Raw genomic sequence first — 21975 nt, 5'->3', positions numbered from 1 at the left:
GAGAGATTCCATTTTTGAAGGGTCGTTTTGCACTTTGGTCTTTTCACTTTTTCGTGAGTTATAAGTTCATATTTTCGCATCATAATATCCTTTCATAAGATATAAGTTCGATTTCTATGGATGGAAATTAAATATCATTTTATATGATGGGCAGAAATTAAAGACTACTCTATTTAAAGGACAAGTCCGGTAGTTAAATAATTATTTTTGTGACTCATCGAGTGGAAAAATCCAGCTTGGGCAGTCCAATAGTTGGGTCCATGTGTAACAAAATATGTTAAACTACCATTTGGGCCGTTATGTGATCTAAGCCCAGTGGTTTTGTACCCATAACATTTGTAAAAGATTATAGACAAATTACTTAACTACACTCCTTTACTTACCTTAATATCCATTTATCCCTACTTATTTCAAAAATTTCAAAAATCCCTTAATTGCCTATGTATCCCGCATGTATCCCGTGCACAAAGCTATGTATCCCGCTATGTGGAATGTATCAAACGCTATGTATCCCGTGCACAACGCTATGTATCCCGCTATGTGGAATGTATCAAACGCTATGTATCCCGTGCACAACGCTATGTATCCCGCAAACATCACTTTTAAGGGATTTTTGGTAAATAGAAAACTAGAAGGGATAGAATGTTATTTAATACTTATAATATGTGGTTCCTATAATTTATACAAAGATTATAGTATAGATGTATATGGTATGTATATATTTGACTCAAAAAAAAAAATATTGTACATGTGAAGATATATTTTAAATAATGAATTGATAAATATGTACGTCTTTTTGATAACTTAAATTTTTAGATGGAATAGTAACATATTACAATCCAATTTATTGGATTGTTATAGATTTACAAGTAATGAATCCGCCTATTAAATTAAAAATAAAATAGCAAAGTAATTTTTTGTTATTCACATTTGTTTTTTAATGAGTTTAACAAGTTAAATTTGGGAAAGTAAAATAAATGGAGGGATATTTTAAGTAAAATAATTAAGGGACGCTTTAAATGCTAGTAATTTTTACACCTCAAAGTTAGCACACATTTCAATAAAAATATTAAAATATTCTAAGCTCGAATTATTCGAATCTTACCTACTACCAAGCAGATCTAGAGAAAGGTCATCACTTCAAAATGACGACTTTTTTATAGTAGTTATTATTTTTCCAAATCAACGCGATAAAGAATTGAATTTAAAAGATTATGAATCGTGACAATATTGCCACTAGCAATATAAAATTTTCAATTCTCCTGTCATTGTGACGAAATCAGAATTTTTACTAAAAAGATTTAAAATATAAACAAATACACGTTAAGAAGGTAAATTAAAAAGATTTAATATCTATTCTCTCTCTATATATACTTAAATAAATGATTTTGACTTTAGTATACGGAAACAAATATTTTTGATTATTAAAAATTTTAAGGTATGCTTCTGTTTTTTTACGGCATTACTAAGAGTGAGCCGACATGGCTTACTTAAAAAGTCTGAGAAACGTGAATTTCAGTTGGAAAATTTACTTTAAGTTGCCTCCATGGCGGCTTTATTTTTTGGCTTGCAAATTTTCCTTCTTATTTTAATCTTGAATGTTCACTAAGTTGGTGAAAGGAAAAAAAGAAAATAATATCGAGAACACTTCTAAACTAAGCACGAATTATTAGTTTTATTTCTGAACTATTGATAGTATTAAAAATATTAATTTATTTGACAAACTGGACCTAAATATACTATCGATCTTGTAACATGAATGGAATACATTCCTAAATTCTCGCCAAGTTTAGGGGTGATTCCAATACTTCTCTCGGTTGTTTATTAGTGTCATTGAGACCACTTACTATGTTATTTGACAGATCAAGGGTGATCGATGGTAGTGTTTTTAAGACTGTCAATAATTGAAATACGATTGAAGGAAAAAATAACAAATTAATGGACTTTTATACTCTCTTTTTTTTCCAAATAAAAAGGACTTCATTGTTTATCACAATGCAAGTTGGATATTTAAAATATTATATTTTGTCAAATCAAGAAGGAATTAAATATTCTCTTTATTATTACATCCAATATCTATAAGCCTAAAAGGCTCTCTTTATTATTACATCCAATATCTATAAGCCTAAAAGGTCATGACAAAGTTATGTGCTATTCCACGTGCGATTTCCCTCTTTGAGCTTGTGATAAAAAAGTCATTGAATCTCAACTAAAATCACCCCTTAGTTAGAATATAGCTTTTTACACGTTCGATTAATTTAAATTTATGTTAAATAATTTTATAATAGAAAATAAAAGGGTTTTTGATAAAAATAATTTTATATTTCAAAATTTAAAGTCAAAATTTCTGACTATATATGAGGGCTATAATTTATAGGACTACTTAATTGATGTATCATGATCGAATTCATCTAAAATAAAAAAATTAATTGACACTCGAAAAATAAAGTATATTTGGAAAAAGAAGTTATCTTAAAACTCTATCAAATACTTGAAGCAATAAAAGTATAGAATCCTTTAAGGAACATAAAATTTCTTACTTATCACTAATTAAGGAAATCTCATCTTAGCCTAATTGAACATTTTAACAACTTATCATTCCGTATATTTATTAATTCAACTCATTTTACTTCACCTAAATTTAATGCAACACATGTATATTTGACACATCGATTCGAAGTAAGAAGTAAAACTCATTAAATGGGAATTCAGAAAATAGTAGCCTCTTACGCTTTGAATGAACTTGACTTTTTCTTGTCGTAATCAATAACAGAGTCGTAATTTTTATTAAAACGTTTAAAATACGAAGAAGTAAATGTATCTTAATTTATACGGAAAAGGGTCAAAATTGCCCTTGAACTATGCGAAATAGACCACTTATACCCTCCATTACATTTTGGGATCAAAAATATCCCCGCAGTTATCACAAGAGACCACAAATACCCTCAAGAGTTAACACCCTAATTTTTTAGTGACGTGGCAAGCCACATGGAACTAATCCTTCCACCTAAGCATTGCCAACTAAGATTCACTACAAAAGAACTTGACTTTTAGTGGCGACAAAGTCGCCACAAAATCCCAAAATATTGCCACTAAAGGTTATGAGTGATTTTTAGTGGCGACTAGGGCTCCAACAATCATTCGCTAGTAAAACCTATTTTTTCAACAAAAAAAATATGATAATTAATTTTTGATTGCGACCTAATTTTCTAAAATAAATAACTTGCAATATCCATATTAAAAACATCCAATATTATTACGAAAAATAATCAAAATTACTTCTCGATTCAAATCTCCTACTATATATATATAATGCATCATTGTACATTTTATACATTTACATATGACATAAAAATAAATTATATAGTGCTTCAAACTCCTACTTAATCGATATCATATTTGGTTTTTTAAAAATAATGAAGAAAAAAAACACAAAATTAGAATTTAATGTTAAAAACTTTTAGTGACGATTTTCTGGACTTTTGTGGCGACTGTTGTTGCCGCTAAAGGTCTAGTTCTTTTGTAGTGAATCCTAGTTGGCAACGCTTAGGTGGAAGGAGTAGTCCCACGTGGCTTGCCATGTCAACAAAAATTAGGGGTGTTAACTCTTGAGGGTATTTGTGGTCTCTTAGGATAACAGTAGGGGCATTTTTTATCCCAAATGTAATGAAGGGTATAAATGGTCTATTTCATATAGTTCGGGGGCAATTTTGACCCATTTCCGTAATGTATATATATATATATATATATATATATATAATATATAACTTTCTTATCGAATAGATAAATATATTGCCTCTATCTAGCTCCGCTCCTTCGGTCCCACTGTACTCCATTGATCTGCAATTCTGTATTGATTTTGACACCAAATTTGAATTTTATTTTTAATATTATAGTACTCCATCAGGTCTTTGTTTGAAGTATCCTCCTGTATGCACTTAATAAAATGGGGTCAGTTTTGGCTGTCAGCAGTATTATTAGCACCTCCCTCGTTTCTTTTCCGTCAGCCACCCTACACGTGAAAATTATTTTGGCTAAGGATAGCAAGACACGTGAAGAAATTGTAAAATTACATTGAATATATTAATTTTTTAATAATAAAAATCAAATTTAGAATCTTTGTCGATTTTCTAAATTAAGTTTGAATGGTGTAATTCTCTTATTTGAAAATTTATTAATATTATTATTCATTGGATTATTTCCTTTAATAAAAAAAAATCAACATTTCTAGGATTTTTTTTTTAATTTCAAACGATGTGGAGCTTATGAGTACCAAAAATTTAATGAGAATACCATAGAAGAATGTTGCAACAGAACATACAACTTAATTGTACTGTTAGACTTTCCTTAATTATTAATTAATTTTCACTTTTATAATATATTATATATATTACTTGTACTCCCTCCGTCCCTAATTACTTGTCTATTTTTGAATTGACACACACATATTAAGAAAACGATTAATGATATAGTGAGTTAACCATTTTACCCCTATTAATTATGAAGTTGATGAAAAAATTTATATTTTTCAAAGTAATTAGTCATTTAATTGAGGGTATAATAGGTAAAAAAAAAATTGTCCTTTCTTGATTTGTCAGAATGGACAAGCAATTAAAGATAACTATAAAAAAAAAAGTGGACAAGTAATTAGGGACAAATGGAGTATATTTTATTCATTGACTCGATGATCTTGGTTGGTAGCTTGCATTTATGACCTTTAATTTGTGTTGGTTTATTGTTAAAGAAGAACTCTTGTTATATATCGTATATTTTTTTACTGTTTCTAACAAATATATATATAGGCTATGGAACTTTAAAAATATCTCTAAAATGATATTAGATTTTAAGATTTAATCAAATTTTATAATCAAAGGATAACTTAAATAAAGATACTAAAGGTGAAATCAATTCTGGTCCAAAAAAAGGAAAATAAGACTTAAAAGCAATTGCATAGCAAAAAATTTCACGAAAGGTATTCAAACAAATAAAAAAAAAAATCCTATAAGGATTCAATCTTGCATACTCTACACCTAATTGCCACCGAGCTGCTTGCATTATCTTATAGGTTTTAAGCATAAAAAAAAATAAAATGCAGACACAGATTCAAATTTGGGCACCGTGGAAGTTTTGTTGTTTTGAGGATGTCCAAGATAATACATATATCAATATAAAATAAAATTTGATCTATATATATAAAGTAATTTTTTGATGAAAAATGTTCAACTGAAAACTCTGACACCACCATAACTCCGCCCTTACCTATATATATATAATGTCAATAATATTCACTATGTATAGGGGTCTCATCTTTCTTTTATAGAAAAAGCCAATATGTCCCCAAAATGGCAGAAAGATTACTCGTGCCCACTTTATATTGTTTCAAATAATGTTTAGGTTATGTTCGGTATGAATAAAAATATTTATCAGAAGATAAATAATTTTTTTTTTTTTTTTTTTTTTTTTTTATATTTGATATGTAAATAGAAAAAAAATTATCAAAGCGCTCGTATATAAGCTAATGGTTGCTGCATAAAAAAAAGTTGATCAGTTTTGTCTAATTGCGAAGACTTAAAGCAAAAACTTATAGTAGACATTTTGAGATTAATTTAATTATTTTATGTTTCCTATAAAGTTTAAAATTGTCTATACTAATTTTTCAATTAAATATTTATTCTATTGTTTATTTTATTTTATTTTATTATTATCACTCTTACTTAAATTTTAGAGGACTTAATAATAAGTAATATAACATATTAATGTTTAGTTTAATTTAATTTCTCTTATCATATTATATATAGAGTTAGTAAAATAAATTTATTATCATAGAAAAATAAATTTTAATGGATTGGTAAGTAATTGTCAAAAATGATGCAATATCAGTAGATTCTCAAGTCACATGACAATTTAAAAAGACAAATGACTTTATCTTTGACAAAAATGATACCGTTCTTTGATATGATCTGGAATGGCAAAGTCCGTAAATATAAGAAAATCATTTATATGAAATACTCCCACAATATTTTTCGTTTTATGAGAGTCAAATAATTTAAGTTTGACAAAAAATTTACATATGAAATCTTCAACGTTTTTGAAATGAAATTTATATATTTTAAAACTACGTAAAAAGTATTATAAGTCACAATAATTGATAATTCAACATATTTAAAAGATATAAAAAAAAATTTATGGTCAAATAAATTTGGTTGAATCTCAAAATCTGAAATGTGTCGCATAAATTAAAATAAAGAGAGTATACAGTATCAATATTTTCATATAATACTTTAGTTCTAAGTTAGTACTTCTAAATAGTGCATACCATCAAATACTTGATTAATTTAAGGTCTAAGTACACATTACATTCTCCGATTTTCTAATTATATTTTGGTTCTAACTAATACCTACCATCAAATACATGAGAAAACAAGTACTAATGCGCTCAAATTCGCAGTTTATAAAGGGGAAACTAAGTAAAGATCCCATAAAGGTAAAATAATTACAAACATTTTTAATCATATTCCACTAAATAATTATACTATATACTCTCGACTAATTTCGCTTAGCTGATACTAAATGAGTATCATATATTGTATTGGTACTTTTGCTTAATTGATACTAAATCAGTATATATATAATGTAATGGTATCATTAAGGTTTTTTGTTCAGAAATTACTCATTAGTCAATGATACTATAAGAGTATAATATATACTCTTATACTATCATTGACTAATGAGCAATTTTTGAATAAGAAACATCATTGATACTATATAAATATATGTACTCTTATAGTATCACTGACTAATGAATGATTCGTGAACAAGAAGCCTTAATGATACCACAACAATATACATATACTCTTATAGTATCATTGATTAAGTAATTTCTGAACAAGAAACCTTTTATCTATCTATATATATATATACTAATTAGTGTTAATTAAGCGAAATTATCAGCTTTAATGATACCAATACAATATATGATACTGATTTGGTATTAGTTAAGCGAAAATTATCAGCCTTAATGAATGAGGGTATGGACTGTAATATTTTTTGAGAGAATAGGTATTTCTTGAATTACCTTGAATTGGATATGAATATGTAATTATTTTGAATTTTATTAGTTATTTATGTAGATTTTCCATTCAAAAATGCTACCTTCATTATTTTTTTGAGGCTTTGCTTCAAAATTAAAATTGTTAAACAATATAGAAAATATATTTTTTTGAAACGGATTGAAAAAGAAAATAGGACGAGAAAGGGGCAGGGAGTAGAATTTATTTGGAAAATAAAAAAAATGTTTGGTCTGTATTAGAGGGCTGGAAAGAGTAGTATATAAATCTTATACGAAGCTCTCTCTCTCAACACACAACTTCACTCATTTCTCGAATCACTCTCTTTCTCTCTCTTCCCGAACTTGTAGGATTTCCTCTCGAACATACTCCTCGCCGGAGAACGAAACAAACGTCGTCGGTGTTCAGGTAATTGAAGGTTCTACTTTTGATCCGTTCAATTCTTTTGGCTCGAAGTTGTAGTTGGAACAAATCGGAAATGGCTTCTCAACCGAAGAATGTTGGAATTCTCGCCATGGAGATTTACTTTCCTCCTACTTGTCTTCAGCAGGTAAAATTTCCTTAATAAATTTTGCTAAATACGTATATACATCCACATGCGTATATTTATACTTGCAGATGTGTATTACGATTGGGTTGTATGTTAGGTGCTACAGTTTTGGCTGAGGAAAAAATGAAATCGGCTTCTTCGGAATAATGATTTTCTCGATGTTAATAATTACCAAATGCCTTTTGTTATTGCGATTTGTATTTATGTAAAGTTTCCTTTCCGTTAGAAATTGTTTTTTTACTTCAAAATTATTAAGTTTACTTATACAGAGAAAGTCATAATTGCTTGGAAAGTTAGATTTCTATTTAAGATCTCATGATTTATGAATATGAGATCATGGATTTTAATTTATTGCACTTGCATGTTGATTGTTAAATGTATTGTGTATAGCTAGCTATACACTTTACATGGTTTTGGTGCTTTGAATCTATTTTTCTGATATAATGTAATATTCAAACAAGTTAATAGATTCGAGGGAATAGATCTGATAATTTCTATGAAAAAATGCAATGTTTAGGAAGTATTGGAGGCTCATGATGGAGCAAGCAAAGGCAAGTATACAATTGGTCTAGGACAAGATTGCATGGGCTTTTGCACTGAGGTTGAAGATGTCATATCAATGAGGTATGCAACTAACTTCAGTAGCTGCAGCAACTCCGTATCAATTTCAAACTAGTGAGGATAAGAATGTGAATCCTCATTGCTCCGGTTCATATGGCTCAATTTCGTTTCAGTACTTCATAATACTGGGGATTAATTTCATTAGAAACTGTTGTGTCTCTTCTCATTGAATTTTTCATCATCAGTTTGACAGCTGTTAATTCCCTACTGGAGAAGTATTCTGTTGATCCGAAGCAAATTGGTCGGCTAGAGGTTGGAAGTGAAACTGTTATTGATAAGAGCAAATCCATCAAGACATTCTTAATGCAAATATTTGAGGTATTGGCTGTTGCTTCTAAGAATGCTGATTAGTAAACAGTCAATTATGGTGCTTTCAAACATGTGGACAAGTGAGACTTAACTACTAACTTTTGCATGATGTACTGCTGATTAGCTCAAAAATAGAATATTAGCTGCAGTCAAGTATTATAAATTATTACAGACATGGCTTTTTTGCTGATGCTGTTTGTTACCCATCTATATTGTCATATAGGTGAAAACAAGTATAATGATGATGTATTATTCAGTTAGTTACTTGTTATATTACAAAGTAACTCCTCCAAAATGAGCTTAATATTTGCTTTGGCATTTAACCTTGGAAAATAAAATGTTTGTTGCATCAATTTTCCCGTTTGTCTTTCTTGATTTTCCTCTTCACTGCTAAAGCTTTACTTTGTGGTTATCACTTGTGTTTATCATCAAAACTTATTCTTGTGCTTTACCACGTGAAACAAGCAGAAACATGGAAATACTGACATTGAAGGAGTTGACTCAACTAATGCCTGCTATGGGGGAACTGCTGCATTGTTCAACTGTGTAAATTGGGTGGAGAGTGCTTCATGGGATGGACGCTATGGTCTTGTAGTATGCACGGATAGCGCGGTATGGTCATTATTTTCATGCATTCTACAACTTTATTTTTATTCTATTGCTTTCTTATTAGATACATAGACTGCAATGCCTGGGCCTTGCATGATTTTGTCCATTTATTTGAGAACTTCTGTTCACAGGTCTATGCAGAGGGGCCTGCTCGGCCTACTGGAGGAGCTGCAGCTGTTGCTATGCTTGTTGGGCCTGATGCTCCTATAGTATTTGAAAGCAAGATCAGGGCTAGCCATATGTCCCATGTCTATGATTTTTACAAGCCCATCCTTGACAGTGAATATCCAGTAATTTCCTTTAGTCCCTGCTTGTCTTGTTGATCTTCATATTTCACATGAATGTTTCAAAATGCTATTTTGTCAAAGCTTTGGGTTAAATATTTTTATTTTTTGAGAGTAGTGGGTGTTGAGAGTGGTATTTTACAGAACTGATAGAATCTTTTGCAAGCTGCCACTTGCTGCTGATAGCAGTGTACTGCACGGAAATCTGTAGAATTTCAGTATCTCTTATTAGTTCCTTATTACCAATATTCTTGACGCCTGCTGCATCATCACTGTTGAAGCTAATTTTCCATCTGTGCTCTGTTTTATGATGTTAATTGTTTTTGCAGGTGGTTGATGGTAAGCTTTCACAAACCTGTTATCTCATGGCACTTGATGCCTGCTACAAGAGTTTATGCAACAAGTAAGTTTCCGGTTGATGCAACCTTATATTTGGAAATAAGTTTCTTAACTGTCTTCATTTAGTGACCTTTTACTTCCATCTTTTAGATATGAGAAATTGGAAGGCAAGCAATTTTCAATGGCGGATGCAGCCTACTTTGTGTTCCATTCACCATACAACAAGGTAGCTTATGAGAATCCCATACATATTATAATTTCCTTTTTCTATTTCTCCTAATAAAGGGATGTAAACAGTTATCTGAATCTTTTTTTTAATCATGCAGCTCGTGCAGAAGAGCTTTAGTCGATTGCTGTTCAATGATTTTCTAAGGAATGCTAGGTGTGTTACTAATTTTCTCTTAGAAAGAAGTCTTTTCTTGTTTAAAGTAATTCTTTGGACTGATCATCCTCATTTCTGCATTTGCAGCTCTATTGATGAGTCTGCCAAAAAAATCCTGGCCCCCTTCGAATCCTTAACCGGTGATGAAAGCTACCAGAGCCGTGATCTTGAGAAGGTTCACCTTCTTCCTGAAATGTTTTTCTTTTTCACTAGCAACTTCCTGCAATTCTTTTTCAATACATTGCTGGAAGCGATGAAAATGAAGTCTTAATTAATGTCTCCTAAGACTGAACTGAAAATGGATTTTTTTTTCATGCACTTACAGGCATCCCAACAACTTGCTAAACCACTTTATGATGAGAAGGTGCAACCTACCACATTGATACCAAAACAAGTTGGCAACATGTACACCGCATCTCTTTATGCTGCTTTTGCATCCCTCCTTCACAATAAGCACAACACATTGGTAAATACAAGTTACTTTTTTTTAAAAAAAATTGTTCCTTCCTGCTCAGCACATTGGTAAATTTTGTTCTTCTGTTCCTTGCTGCTTGTTTCACCACCATTGCCTAAATAGTTCTCCCGGCTTCTGAATCATTTTGTCACCTCAGGCTGGTCAGCGGGTAATCATGTTTTCCTATGGGAGTGGATTGACTGCGACTATGTTTTCGCTAAAGTTTAACGAAGGTCAACATCCTTTTAGTTTGTCAAACATTGCAAGCGTGATGAATGTCGCAGAGAAGTTGGAATCGAGACATGAGGTATGCTAAATTCTGATCTCACGATCACTTGTAGATTTAGACTCCATCACTGACTTCATTTAAGCTATAAGATATCCAAATAGCTGTCAGTGATTTTATTGAACTATCCCTCTTTTTTCATCATAACCCTGACTGATGTCAATAACATTTTGTGCAGTTCACTCCTGAAAAATTCATCGAAATATTGAAACTAATGGAGCACAGATATGGTGCCAAGGACTTCGTGACCAGCAAGGATTGCAGCCTTCTCGAACCAGGAACCTACTACCTAACAGAGGTTGATTCCAAGTACAGAAGATTTTATGCAAAGAAGGCTCACGAGAATGGGCAGGTCAACGGACACTAGGACACCAAACATGGTCCTTGCACGGTGTAAGGCCATATAGTAGGCTCGTGCTGTTTAAGTTATTGTTAGCGCATAGAAGAATAACTAGTGCTCTGGCAGATTCGATTGTTATTACATGTAGTTTCTTTTCCAGAGTAGTAGATCCTATGCCTTTTTTCTTTCTTTTTTCAGTTCCTGACGGGTTCTAATGTTGTGTATCTCCTGTCTTCACCTGTTTGTGAAATGATTGTAGAAGTCATCAACCTAGTCTTTGGTTGGAATTCATTTCTCATCTGTAATAAACTAATGTATTTATGAGAAAGATCATTTCAATGGGTGATTGTTGAAATTTGTGAAATTTATAAAACTCGTGAAAATACGGTAAACAGATTTTCACATAACTTATGCATGTATTAACCAAATGTTACATTTGTTATGCATTTTATATTGAATTATTTGTTCGTACTACCATCAACCAACCAGGTTCAAGTGTTACGTATTTTTTTTCCCATTGGATACTAGTATGTGATTTTCAGATAACGACCCTCGGATCAATTTTGGCTTGCATATTTTCCTTCTTATTTTGATAGTAACGTTTTGAAGTTAACTAAAAGCTGGTTAAAGAAAAGGAAATAAAAGCAAATGAAAGAACTTCTTCTCATTTTCTTTAAATAAAATAACTTCAATTAACACAAGTTGGACCTTTAAAATACTCCAAATTGTGTACTTCAATAATCAATTTAAGAAGCTAAGGACTTATATATTCCCTTCTAATACATCCAATTTTGACGTTGAATATGAAGTACCTAAAAGGTGTAACAGTAACATTTCATAATACCAACATGATTTTCTTCAGAATGATTTTTTATATTACATAATACTTTATAGCAATATATTATTTTTGAAAAATTACCCCTCTATAACCTCATACTTAAATATTATATACATATTTAAATTAGTTTACAAATATATTCCTTCTTTGATGCCCAAAATTTTAAACTAATTCGAATAATGAAATCCCAAAATATGTACCAATATTAAACACAGGCGGGAAACCAACCATAACACCAGAAGTTTCTTTTTGTTAATCCTTTTCTCATGTGTATTTGGTAGCCCACTTGTTGAAGGGCGATTCTCCCATTTCCCCTCTCTTTCCCACTGGTTCTGATTTAAATTATTGAAACTCAACTTTGGTGTCCTGATTTGAATTGTTATATTTAATCGAACGCAAATATGCATTCATCTTCTTTCTCCATCACAAATTTCCTCTCCTTTTCATATTCCTCGTCGTCGGAAAAGCAGTGCCGGAGAAGGAAATAAACGTCGGCGGTCCGGTGGTTGAAGTTTTATTATTTAAATTTGTTCAGTGTGTTTTTGCTCAAAGTTATAGTTGCTACAATCGGAAAATGGCTTCTCAACCGAACAATGTTGGAATACTCGCAATGGAGATTCACTTTCCTCCTACTCGCCTTGTGCTGGTAAAGTTACTATACTAATAACATTTTAAATTTATACTTCTTATTAATTCTTATTTAGCTGCTTAAGCTTGTTTGTTCGTTCGTTCCAATTGAGCACCTGAAATCATGATAAACTGTTGGGGAAGTGTTTGTGCGTGTTAGGTAAATAATCGCAGTTTTGAGTCGAATATGAAGGAGAGTAAATGCGTATAACTTAGGATAACCATTTTATTTAAGCTCTCATGGTGATCTTATGTTATGCACATGTATTGTTTGTATTTGTTTGCGAGCTACATAGTTTAGTGCTTTTAAAAGGACTCATATTGCTTTTATAGTTTCAAGGGAATAAGACTTTTATGAGTTAATTTAAGTAAAATTGCAATGTACAGGAAGAATTGGAGGCTCATGATGAAGTAAGCAAAGGCGCGTATACAACTGATCCTGGACAAGATTGCATGGGCTTTGTTATTGAGGATGAAGATGTTGTATCAATGAGGTATGCAGTTAACTTTAGTAGCTGCAACAACAACTACTAGCTAGGGATCAGATATATGAATCTCTATAATCGTTCTGCTTCATTTGGATCCATTTTGTTTCATAAATTGTCATAAAGAAACTGCGGACTAACTTTATTAGCTAATACTTGCAAATACTACTATGTTTTCATCTCTTCTCATCAGAATTTTTCATATTCAGCATGACGGCTGTTACTTATCTTCTGGAGAAGTATGCTATTGATCCAAATCAAATTGGCCGGTTAGACGTTGGAACTGAAACTATTATCGATAAGAGTAAATCTATCAAGACATTCTTAATGAGAATATTTGAGGTAACACCCGTTCCATCAAGGCAATGTCCATTATGGTGTTTTCCAACATGTTGCCAACTGATTAAGACTTAATTGCTAAGCCTTTGTGTGACATACCTCTGATTCATCTTGTGAAACAAGCAGGAACATGGAAATACCGACATTGAAGGAGTTGACTCCCATAATTCTAGCTATGGGGGAACTGCTGCATTGTTCAACTGCGTTAATTGGGTGGAGAGCTCTTCATGGGATGGACGTTATGGGCTTGTTGTATGCACGGATAGTGCGGTATGATCATTAAACTTTCATGCAATCTACGACTTGAGTTTTGTCTATTGCTTTGCTTATTAGATACATAGTATGAAATGCCTGAGCCTTAGCATTGTTTTTGTTCATTTATTCGACAACTTCTGTTCACAGGTCTATGCAAAGGGACCTGCTCGGGCTACTGGAGGAGCTGCAGCAATTGCTATGCTTGTAGGACCTGATGCTCCTATAGTACTTGAAAGCAAGATCAGAGCTAGCCATATGTCGCACGTCTATGATATTTACATGCCCATCCTTGACAGTGAAGATCCAGTAATTCCCTTTAATCCCTTCTTGTCTTGTTTATCAATAATGCTATTTTGCTCAAAAAAAAAAATTGTATGAGTTTTTAAGGTAATGTGTATTGAGAGTGGTATTTTACGGAACTTGATAGAATTTTATTGCAAGCTACCCCTTGCTGATTCCTTAACCTTCATGTTTTCGTTCTCACAGAAATTGGTTAAACACAATATTTAATTTATATCTAGAAAACAACATGTTGCATGACAATTTTTAAAATTTCAGTATTATTGATATTTTGCTAGCGACTACATCCACTGTTGAAACTTACAGAATTTTCCTTGTGTGTTCTCTGTGTGATGTTATTTGTTGTTGCAGGTGGTGGACAGTGAGATTTCGCAAACCTGTTATCTTAAGGCACTTGATTCTTGCTACAAGGGTTTATGCAACAAGTAAGCTGCCAGATGATGCATCCTTATATTTCGAGTAAAATTGTTAACTGTCATTGTTTAGTGACCTTTTGTGTAATGTTTTTTCAGATATGAGAAAGTAGAAGGCGAGCAATTTTCAATTGATAATGCAGCCTACTTTGCATTCCATTCACCATACAACAAGGTAGGTTATAAATCTAATTTTTTTCCTCTGTTTCTCTAAATTAGTTCATTTAAACACTTATCTGAATCCTTTCTAATTAATCTTGCAGCTTGTCCAGAAAAGTTTTGGTCGCTTGCTTTACAACGACTTTTTAAGGAATGCTAGGTGTGCTAAAAATCTTCTGTTAGACATGAATCTTTTCATTGTTTAAACGAATGTTGTGGACTGATCATCTTCATTTCTGCATTTTCAGCTCTATTGACGAGTCTGCTAGACAAATCCTGGCCCCATTTGAATCCTTAACTGGTGATGAAAGCTACCAAAGCCGTGATCTTGATGAGGTTCACTATCAATTGCTACTTTTTCATCCTGAAATATTCTTTATTTTACAGTTGAATTTCTCTGATAGTCTTCAAATATTTATTTTAATCATTCAACCTAACCACATTTGATACCAAAACAAGTTGCTAAGCCTTTTGCCTGATCAATACAGGCATCGCAACAAGTTGCTAAACCATTTTATGATGAGAAGGTGGAACCTACAACATTGATAGCAAAACAAGTTGGCAACATGTACACCGCGTCTCTCTATGCTGCATTTGCATCCCTCCTTCACAATAAGCACGACACATTGGTAAACACAACTTTAAACTTTTCTTCTTTTGTTTTTTTTTTCTTTCGTGTATGTTTCTGAATCAGTTCTTGCCTCTCAGGCCGGTCAGCGTGTAATCATGTTCTCCTATGGGGGTGGATCAACTGCAACAATGTTTTCACTAAAACTTAATGAAGGTCAACATCCTTTTAGTTTGTCAAACATTGCAACTGTGATGAATGTTGCAGAGAGGCTGCAAAAGAGATATGAGGTATGTGGAAATTTTCATGTTGGTGGATTTGTTTGCAGTAGCATTCAAATATGTTTTTAGAATCCATCTTACTGAACCTTGTCATCGACTCAAATTACAACATTTTTTGCAGTACACTCCTCCCGAATTTGACATTTTCGTTGGACTTTATGAGGCCAGAAGAGAGTTTGGCATCAAAAACGACTATTGGTGTGAAATGCCTGGCAGCATTCTTCCACCAGGAGCCTACTACTTCAGAGGGGTTGATTCTGAGTACAGAAGAGCTTATGGTAAAAAGACTCCCGAGATTGAACAGGAGATAGAAGAAATAATCCCAGAATAACTAATGCAAGCATTACTAATACACCATATTCAACAGTATTCTTACACCCTACAAAACGACCCCTAAGAAGTGTGCCTGCAGGATTTTGCTGCTGTATGCATTTGTTATTCACTTTTTTCAGTTTGAGTTTCTTGTTTGTATTTACATTATCATGATAAAATTGGTTGTTGGGTTGCATCTGTTTTGCTACATTCTTTAAATAATTAATTTCATTAATGACACAGCCAGATTTTCACGAAGAATTTTAAAATATGAAGAAGTAAAACATACAGAAGTTAAAGAGGGTTCAATATCTACTATATAAATATACATAAAAATAATTTAATCATATATGCCGAAGAGAGTTTGAATATATCCCTCGGTCCTACCTATCACCACCCTCGTGAATTATGAGGTAGATATAAATTGATATGTGAACCAATTGTGAACCTAATAAAAAGTTGCAACATATCAAAAAAAAAAACACTAAAAATCTTTTAATAAAAACTAAACCGATCATATTTTTATGAACTAGTTTTACCATCATTTAAAATTTGACATCCCCACAATATCATAAAGTCAAGTACATGTTGGACCAAGGACATGAGCCATACACATGCTGGGACCACTTTCATGGGCCCAACAGAATTGCCCATACCCACATGGCCCACAGCATTGTACGTATATTGTCTTGGCATGGGCCTATTTGTAGTGGTCCAACAATGACAAAATGGGCCTACCATCCAATTTGAGCCGTCGAGTGGCCCAACCGCCGTGTCTTAAGGCACAAAGTAGAGCCCATCTACAAGTGGACCACTTCACACCTTGAGGAGCCCACCACAATAGCTACCACCCATCACTTTATGGCCAAAGCGTAAATATACACGTTGGATAGCTGGTTAAAGTTATACATGTATTAGTAATAACAAAATTTATGTATCTAAGTTTAGTTATTCAGATGGAGTATTATTTATGTATCGTAAGTTTATATGTGTGTTTGTATGTGGAATTCTAAATTGCAAATCAAACACTATATTAATTTTACATATAAATAACTTATCTTCTAACTAACTATCAAAATGTGATATTACTTGAGCAGAATTTAATACCTGCATAATTCGTCTCTAAATCAGCTACCACACAACCCTCAATTGTATAATTTTTTGCACATTTATCTTTTTTGAAATAAATTTGTTTAAAGTTTTAATATTGATAAAGTCTGATTTCTAGAAAAATGTCTAAAGTCACATGGCAAAAGTTCATATATTTCTACTTGAATTTCAATTATTTTTATCTAAAATCTAGTTATATTGTCTTATTTCAACTATTTTTGCTTGAATGTATTTATATTTAAAATTCAATCTTCTTTATTTGAAAGCTATGCAAAAATGCATTTACTTCAAACGTTACGTATCTAAAGTTATTTTTAAAAATAAATAAATTTACAAAATTTCTTTAAAAAATAAATGGGGAAAATTATATGGTTAAGCAAATATATATAAGTTAATTAGTCATCATAACTATAGTTTTAGTTAATTACCACTCGCGATCAATATTTATTCATTGATAATTACATCGGTTGGGGTTTCGAGCTTGTATAATTTGCACGTTTGTATAATTCAGAATTTGTATAAATGTTATATAATATAATTTATATAACTATTTAAAGTTTAGATATCTGCGTTTGTATAAATTCATTATTTTGACTTTATATAAAAATAACTCAATGATACAAATATACTCGCAAATTATACAAACTCACTTATAAATTATACAAACCCACAAACTATACAAACGAAATAAGTTAAACTAAAATTACACCACATAAATATATAAAATATATTATAATGACTATTTGCGAAAATTTCTCAATTAAATATCGTCAAAGTTTTCTACCCACCTTAAGGTGATGGGCCATATAATTTGAGAGGTCTGATAGGTGAAATGGGCCTACAGTCCTTGAAGCACGCCCCTGGTCCCACTTTATCTCTGGATCCCAGGCCCCACCACCTCTCTTTAAGTTAATAAGACTTCCTTTCTTTTTCATTTCAATTTTTATGTTTAGACTTAAGATTATTTTTTTTAATAAAATAAAGTTCAATAATCTTATTTTATTACCTATATATAATAATAGAAATAGAGATAAGATACTATAAACCACTATATATTAAAAATATACTTCTATATATTACATATATTTAACTTATGAATCTAAATGGTTTTCTTTATTTGATGACAAGAAAAAAAAAGTATTTGTTTCAAATCTGAATTTGTAATTTTTTAAGCATAATAAATTGTTATAAATGATAGAGTTTTGAAAATCGAACTCAATGATTTTAAATTTTGGAAGTCTTTAATACAACTCCATTAACATAGCAAATGTTTATTTTCAAGTAATAGAAAACAAACGAAACCAACCAACAAAAAGCATTAACGCTGCAAAGACCAATGCCCCAATTATTGTACAATAGAGTTGTAATTCACTAGTTATTCCAGATGCTCGCCAAAGCTGAAAAAAACCAAAGGTTATTTGTATTCCTCGAAAACCCCGCCTACGTCACCATTTAATATTTCTTGGCCTACTATTGGCCAAACCACCTGGGCACTAGGCCCAACGTGAGTTGGATCATTAGTGTTTACTTTTTTTTCATTAGTATATATAAGCATTTGATAATTACACTATATTATATCAACTTGGGGTGATTAGGTAAGAAATGTCCCACTTAGTTAAGAAAAAAGTACAGCCTGTTGGCTGTTTCCCATCCACATTATACTTTTTAGCTGAATATTCTTCTCTAAAAGTTTTTATTCTATCATGAAATTGATCTGGAATCATCAAAAATTATAGTGCAATGAATAAAATCAGACGTCTTAAACTCAAATCCTGATAATGGAATCAATTTTAATAAGAACCGTTTTACCTTTCACAACGAGACCTCTTGAACACAAATCTAGATTAGTCGGATCGAATACCAGATGAAAAACCGATTTATGTTTTGGATCGGGAAGCTTCTATTTTGACCCACTAGACAAGGTGGGCCGTGGGCCACACCACCACCACCAATGGAAGTATACCACTCTACGCAAACCCAAAACTGATCCATCAAAAGCCCAAACGGGTCCCCACTCTTCTCAAAGTCCTAATCCACTTTTACACGTATACTCACGTGCACGTCTTCAACACTTTCTAATTTTTTTTAACACTAATCACTTCACTTAAAACCTATCTTTTCAGAAACTCACTTAATTATTTTTCTCATTTCCCAAAAACAGATCACGGTCAAAAGTTTCTCCAATAAGATTATTAAATTAAGAGTGTATGTGCTGACGGATATGAATTTTACGTATAATCTAGGTAAATATTATGAGGGTAAAGAACATAAATAGTGTGGGAGAGTTGGATGAGCACTAGAGGAGCGAGACAATCAATATAGAATATCTATCGACTCTGATAAAACTTGTTTTTTCTACTTTCACCGTCCCACACAGAAGATGGTAATATTTTGTGAAAATTGTTTTTTAAGTGTGGGTTCGAAATAAAAGACCAAATGTTGATGCCTAGTAAGTGCAAAAATGACACTTATGTGACATATAATGAAGTCATGCACTAAGTAGGTTAGGTTAATTGAAAGTCTTGAAAGATATGACAATTAAAATAATGCAAAATTCCAGTTATTTAATACATAGTTAACTAAATTATAATAAAGCTGAAGGATGATAATGTTTCCATTGACAATTATACAATGATTTATTTGAAATTTCCTAAGAGAGTTACACATCATTCAACTTCTAATTATCATTAGTTTAACAAAAGCAAAAGAAACAAAAAGTGAATAGCTAGTGTCTTCTAGTTTGTACATACAAGAGTATTTTGAGCATATTTGGCCTAAACTCTGCCTCTATCTTTATATTGCTACTCATAAATTATGACATAGGATCAATCACTTGGAACCGATTTTAAGCCATAGACCTTGATCGTCCATTAACCGTCTTCTCTATGATCGCTTTGAAGATGTAACTTGAGGTTCTTGTTGATGATTTCCACTCCGACTCATAAACTGTAGCTCTTTTCTATCATAAATCTCAAGTGAAAAATCTCTTAGCATATGAGGTTTAACATCATTTTTGTTGTTGTTATTTCTATTTGTGCTAGAGCTTAAACTAGCTGGAGCCATGCTAGACTTGTTCGAACCAACTTTAGGCCCCGTTGATGTTGCTGCTCCATCATTTATAGTTAACGGTCCTGCCATCATTATTGGTGACGGACCGCTAATATTATTCGTGGCTGCAGCTGTTGGTGCAGCCACGAACGATGATATTGGCCTCGTGGCCAAATTAAATACAGGTGTCCATAATTGAGGATACTGCACCACGACGTTATTGTTATTGTTGTTGTTATTGGTCACGTTTACTGGTGGGACCGTTGCTGGTATCATCCAAATGGCATTGGATGGTACCATCATACCCCCATTACTCATAGTCCATATCGGTAGTAATCCCGGCGGCGGAGCGGCGGCAGCAGGAGGTATTGTTGCCGGCGTGGTTGTTACCGGAGCAAATTGTGAAACATTTGCTGCATTCCTATTCAAACTTCCAACATCAATGAACTCCGAGTTTGATGATTTCCTTCTACGTTTCTGTGGATTGTTCTCGTCGATTTCTCGATTACTCGCCGGAGAACTCGTCGGAATCTTAAGAGTACCGTTGACAGAAACTGCTATCGCCGGTACAGTTCCGGTTCCGGTGGCTTCAATTATAGATTGCTCCGCATGTTCAAGCAACCACCGAACAGTTTCTCCGTCGGACTTATGACCTAGTTCTCGGGTCAATTGGAAGATCCGAGCCGCACATGTAGCAGGTATTCGGATCCTCCGTCCACGTCCCTCTACTTTTGTGTGACGGTCCTTGGTGGAGGACCTCCGCGGCGCCGCGGCGGTAGCCACCGGCATAGGCATTGACGGAACCAAAGTATGATGATCGGAATCAAACGGTTCTTCTTTCATAGCGGAAAACACCAGTTTTTTCTCATCGGCAACTCCATCACAGTCCATTTTCCGGTCATTTAGATCTCCGGCGACGTCGTTGCTGAGCTCGGAGGTGCCACAATCATCATCTGGGTCATGAAAACTGGACATTTTTTTAGAAAAAAAGAAGAACAAAAGGTGTGAGTAGTGGAAATGGAGGATGAATCAGACGGTTGAAGTTGAAGAGGTATATAAAGGAAGAGTGAGTGGGATGATGACACGTGTAGGGGTAAGAAAGTGTGACTTTTTCTGAGTGGACCATACTGCCACAAATGGTCCTACAATTAGTGTTAAGAAAAATGGATCTAAAATGTGGCTCTCTCTCACTCCTTCACTACAATAAGGTCCCCACCATAATAAGGAGGGGCCTCTACTTAAGGAGAGGGGTGGGGGCATGAATAGGTATAGTCTCTTTTTTTTTTTTCTTCGAAAAGTATTGAGAATACTCTTAAATTTAGCGTGAATTATTAGTTTTATTCTCGAGCTATTAACAGTTTTTAAAATACTTTTTACTTGATTAATTAAATAAACTTAAATATACTCGATATTGCAACATGATTGAAATATACCTCTAAATTTTTGTCAAGTTTAAGATTGTTTTCAACACTTATCTCGGCATTTTATTAAGAACATCATGCTTCTATGAGAGTTTTAGACCACTTGGTATGTCATGTGGCAGATCAGAGATGTATCGATGGTGTATCTAAATTTAGTTAGTCAAGTAGATGAGTGTTTTAAGACTGTCAATAACTTTAAAATGCAACTAATTATAATTTACGCTGAGTTCAGGGGTATTTTCTATACTTCTTTCTTTTTGCTTCATTCGATGTTCAGATTCCATATTGGAGCTCGACCAAATTTGAATTCATCCCAAAAAATCTCATATTGAGGGATAAAACGCTACTTAACAAAGGTGTTCTCGTACCCAAGGAGACTCGAACCTAAGGTATAATAATTTCAAGAAAAAATTATGATTATTATATCTTGCGCTTGATTAGGAAAATTATCTCACCATATGTACTACATAAGTTGTCTCATATATATGGTGGGATAACTAATTTTATGGAAAATTACAATAAATGAGATAACTATATATATCTGATATCCTATACCAAACAACCCCTTAGGGGTATAG

General features: G+C 32.6%; 3 protein-coding genes across 3 annotated transcripts; 2 read left to right on the top strand and 1 right to left on the bottom strand.

Annotated features, from left to right (window-relative positions):
* The first annotated feature begins 7276 nt into the window (after window positions 1-7276).
* Window positions 7277-11606, top strand: LOC125841308 (hydroxymethylglutaryl-CoA synthase-like). Its single transcript, XM_049520416.1, has 12 exons — window positions 7277-7617; window positions 8135-8241; window positions 8424-8556; window positions 9016-9159; window positions 9288-9446; window positions 9770-9843; window positions 9930-10005; window positions 10106-10161; window positions 10249-10336; window positions 10487-10627; window positions 10773-10922; window positions 11080-11606. The coding sequence occupies exons 1-12, from the start codon at window positions 7546-7548 to the stop codon at window positions 11266-11268; spliced, it is 1389 nt and encodes a 462-aa protein (XP_049376373.1). The 5' UTR covers window positions 7277-7545; the 3' UTR covers window positions 11269-11606.
* Window positions 11607-12505: 899 nt separating this feature from the next.
* On the top strand, window positions 12506-16014 carry LOC125841307 (hydroxymethylglutaryl-CoA synthase-like). The gene is made up of 12 exons (XM_049520415.1): window positions 12506-12725; window positions 13094-13200; window positions 13401-13533; window positions 13657-13800; window positions 13933-14091; window positions 14437-14510; window positions 14598-14673; window positions 14762-14817; window positions 14906-14993; window positions 15146-15286; window positions 15366-15515; window positions 15628-16014. Exons 1-12 carry the CDS (start codon window positions 12654-12656, stop codon window positions 15835-15837), a joined length of 1410 nt encoding a protein of 469 aa, XP_049376372.1. The 5' UTR covers window positions 12506-12653; the 3' UTR covers window positions 15838-16014.
* Window positions 16015-19571: 3557 nt separating this feature from the next.
* On the bottom strand, window positions 19572-21214 carry LOC125843255 (transcription factor TCP9-like). Its single transcript, XM_049522465.1, has one exon. The coding sequence runs from the start codon at window positions 20949-20951 to the stop codon at window positions 19812-19814; it is 1140 nt and encodes a 379-aa protein (XP_049378422.1). The 5' UTR covers window positions 20952-21214; the 3' UTR covers window positions 19572-19811.
* Window positions 21215-21975: the final 761 nt, after the last annotated feature.

Source organism: Solanum stenotomum, chromosome 10, assembly GCF_019186545.1.
Source record: "Solanum stenotomum isolate F172 chromosome 10, ASM1918654v1, whole genome shotgun sequence".
NCBI classification, from domain to species: domain Eukaryota; kingdom Viridiplantae; phylum Streptophyta; class Magnoliopsida; order Solanales; family Solanaceae; genus Solanum; species Solanum stenotomum.
The sequence above is the reverse complement of the archived record's forward strand: the minus strand, read 5'-3'. Positions and strand labels throughout refer to the sequence as shown.

Coding starts and splice junctions, on each gene's coding strand:
- LOC125841308 (XM_049520416.1), top strand. CDS start 7,546: ATGGCTTCTCAACCGAAGAATGTTGGAATTCTCGCCATGGAGATTTAC. Junction 8,557..9,015: donor TCTTAATGCAAATATTTGAG/GTATTGGCTGTT, acceptor TGAAACAAGCAG/AAACATGGAAATACTGACAT. Junction 10,923..11,079: donor AGTTGGAATCGAGACATGAG/GTATGCTAAATT, acceptor CATTTTGTGCAG/TTCACTCCTGAAAAATTCAT.
- LOC125841307 (XM_049520415.1), top strand. CDS start 12,654: ATGGCTTCTCAACCGAACAATGTTGGAATACTCGCAATGGAGATTCAC. Junction 13,801..13,932: donor TTGTATGCACGGATAGTGCG/GTATGATCATTA, acceptor TTCTGTTCACAG/GTCTATGCAAAGGGACCTGC. Junction 15,516..15,627: donor GGCTGCAAAAGAGATATGAG/GTATGTGGAAAT, acceptor CATTTTTTGCAG/TACACTCCTCCCGAATTTGA.
- LOC125843255 (XM_049522465.1), bottom strand. CDS start 20,951: ATGTCCAGTTTTCATGACCCAGATGATGATTGTGGCACCTCCGAGCTC.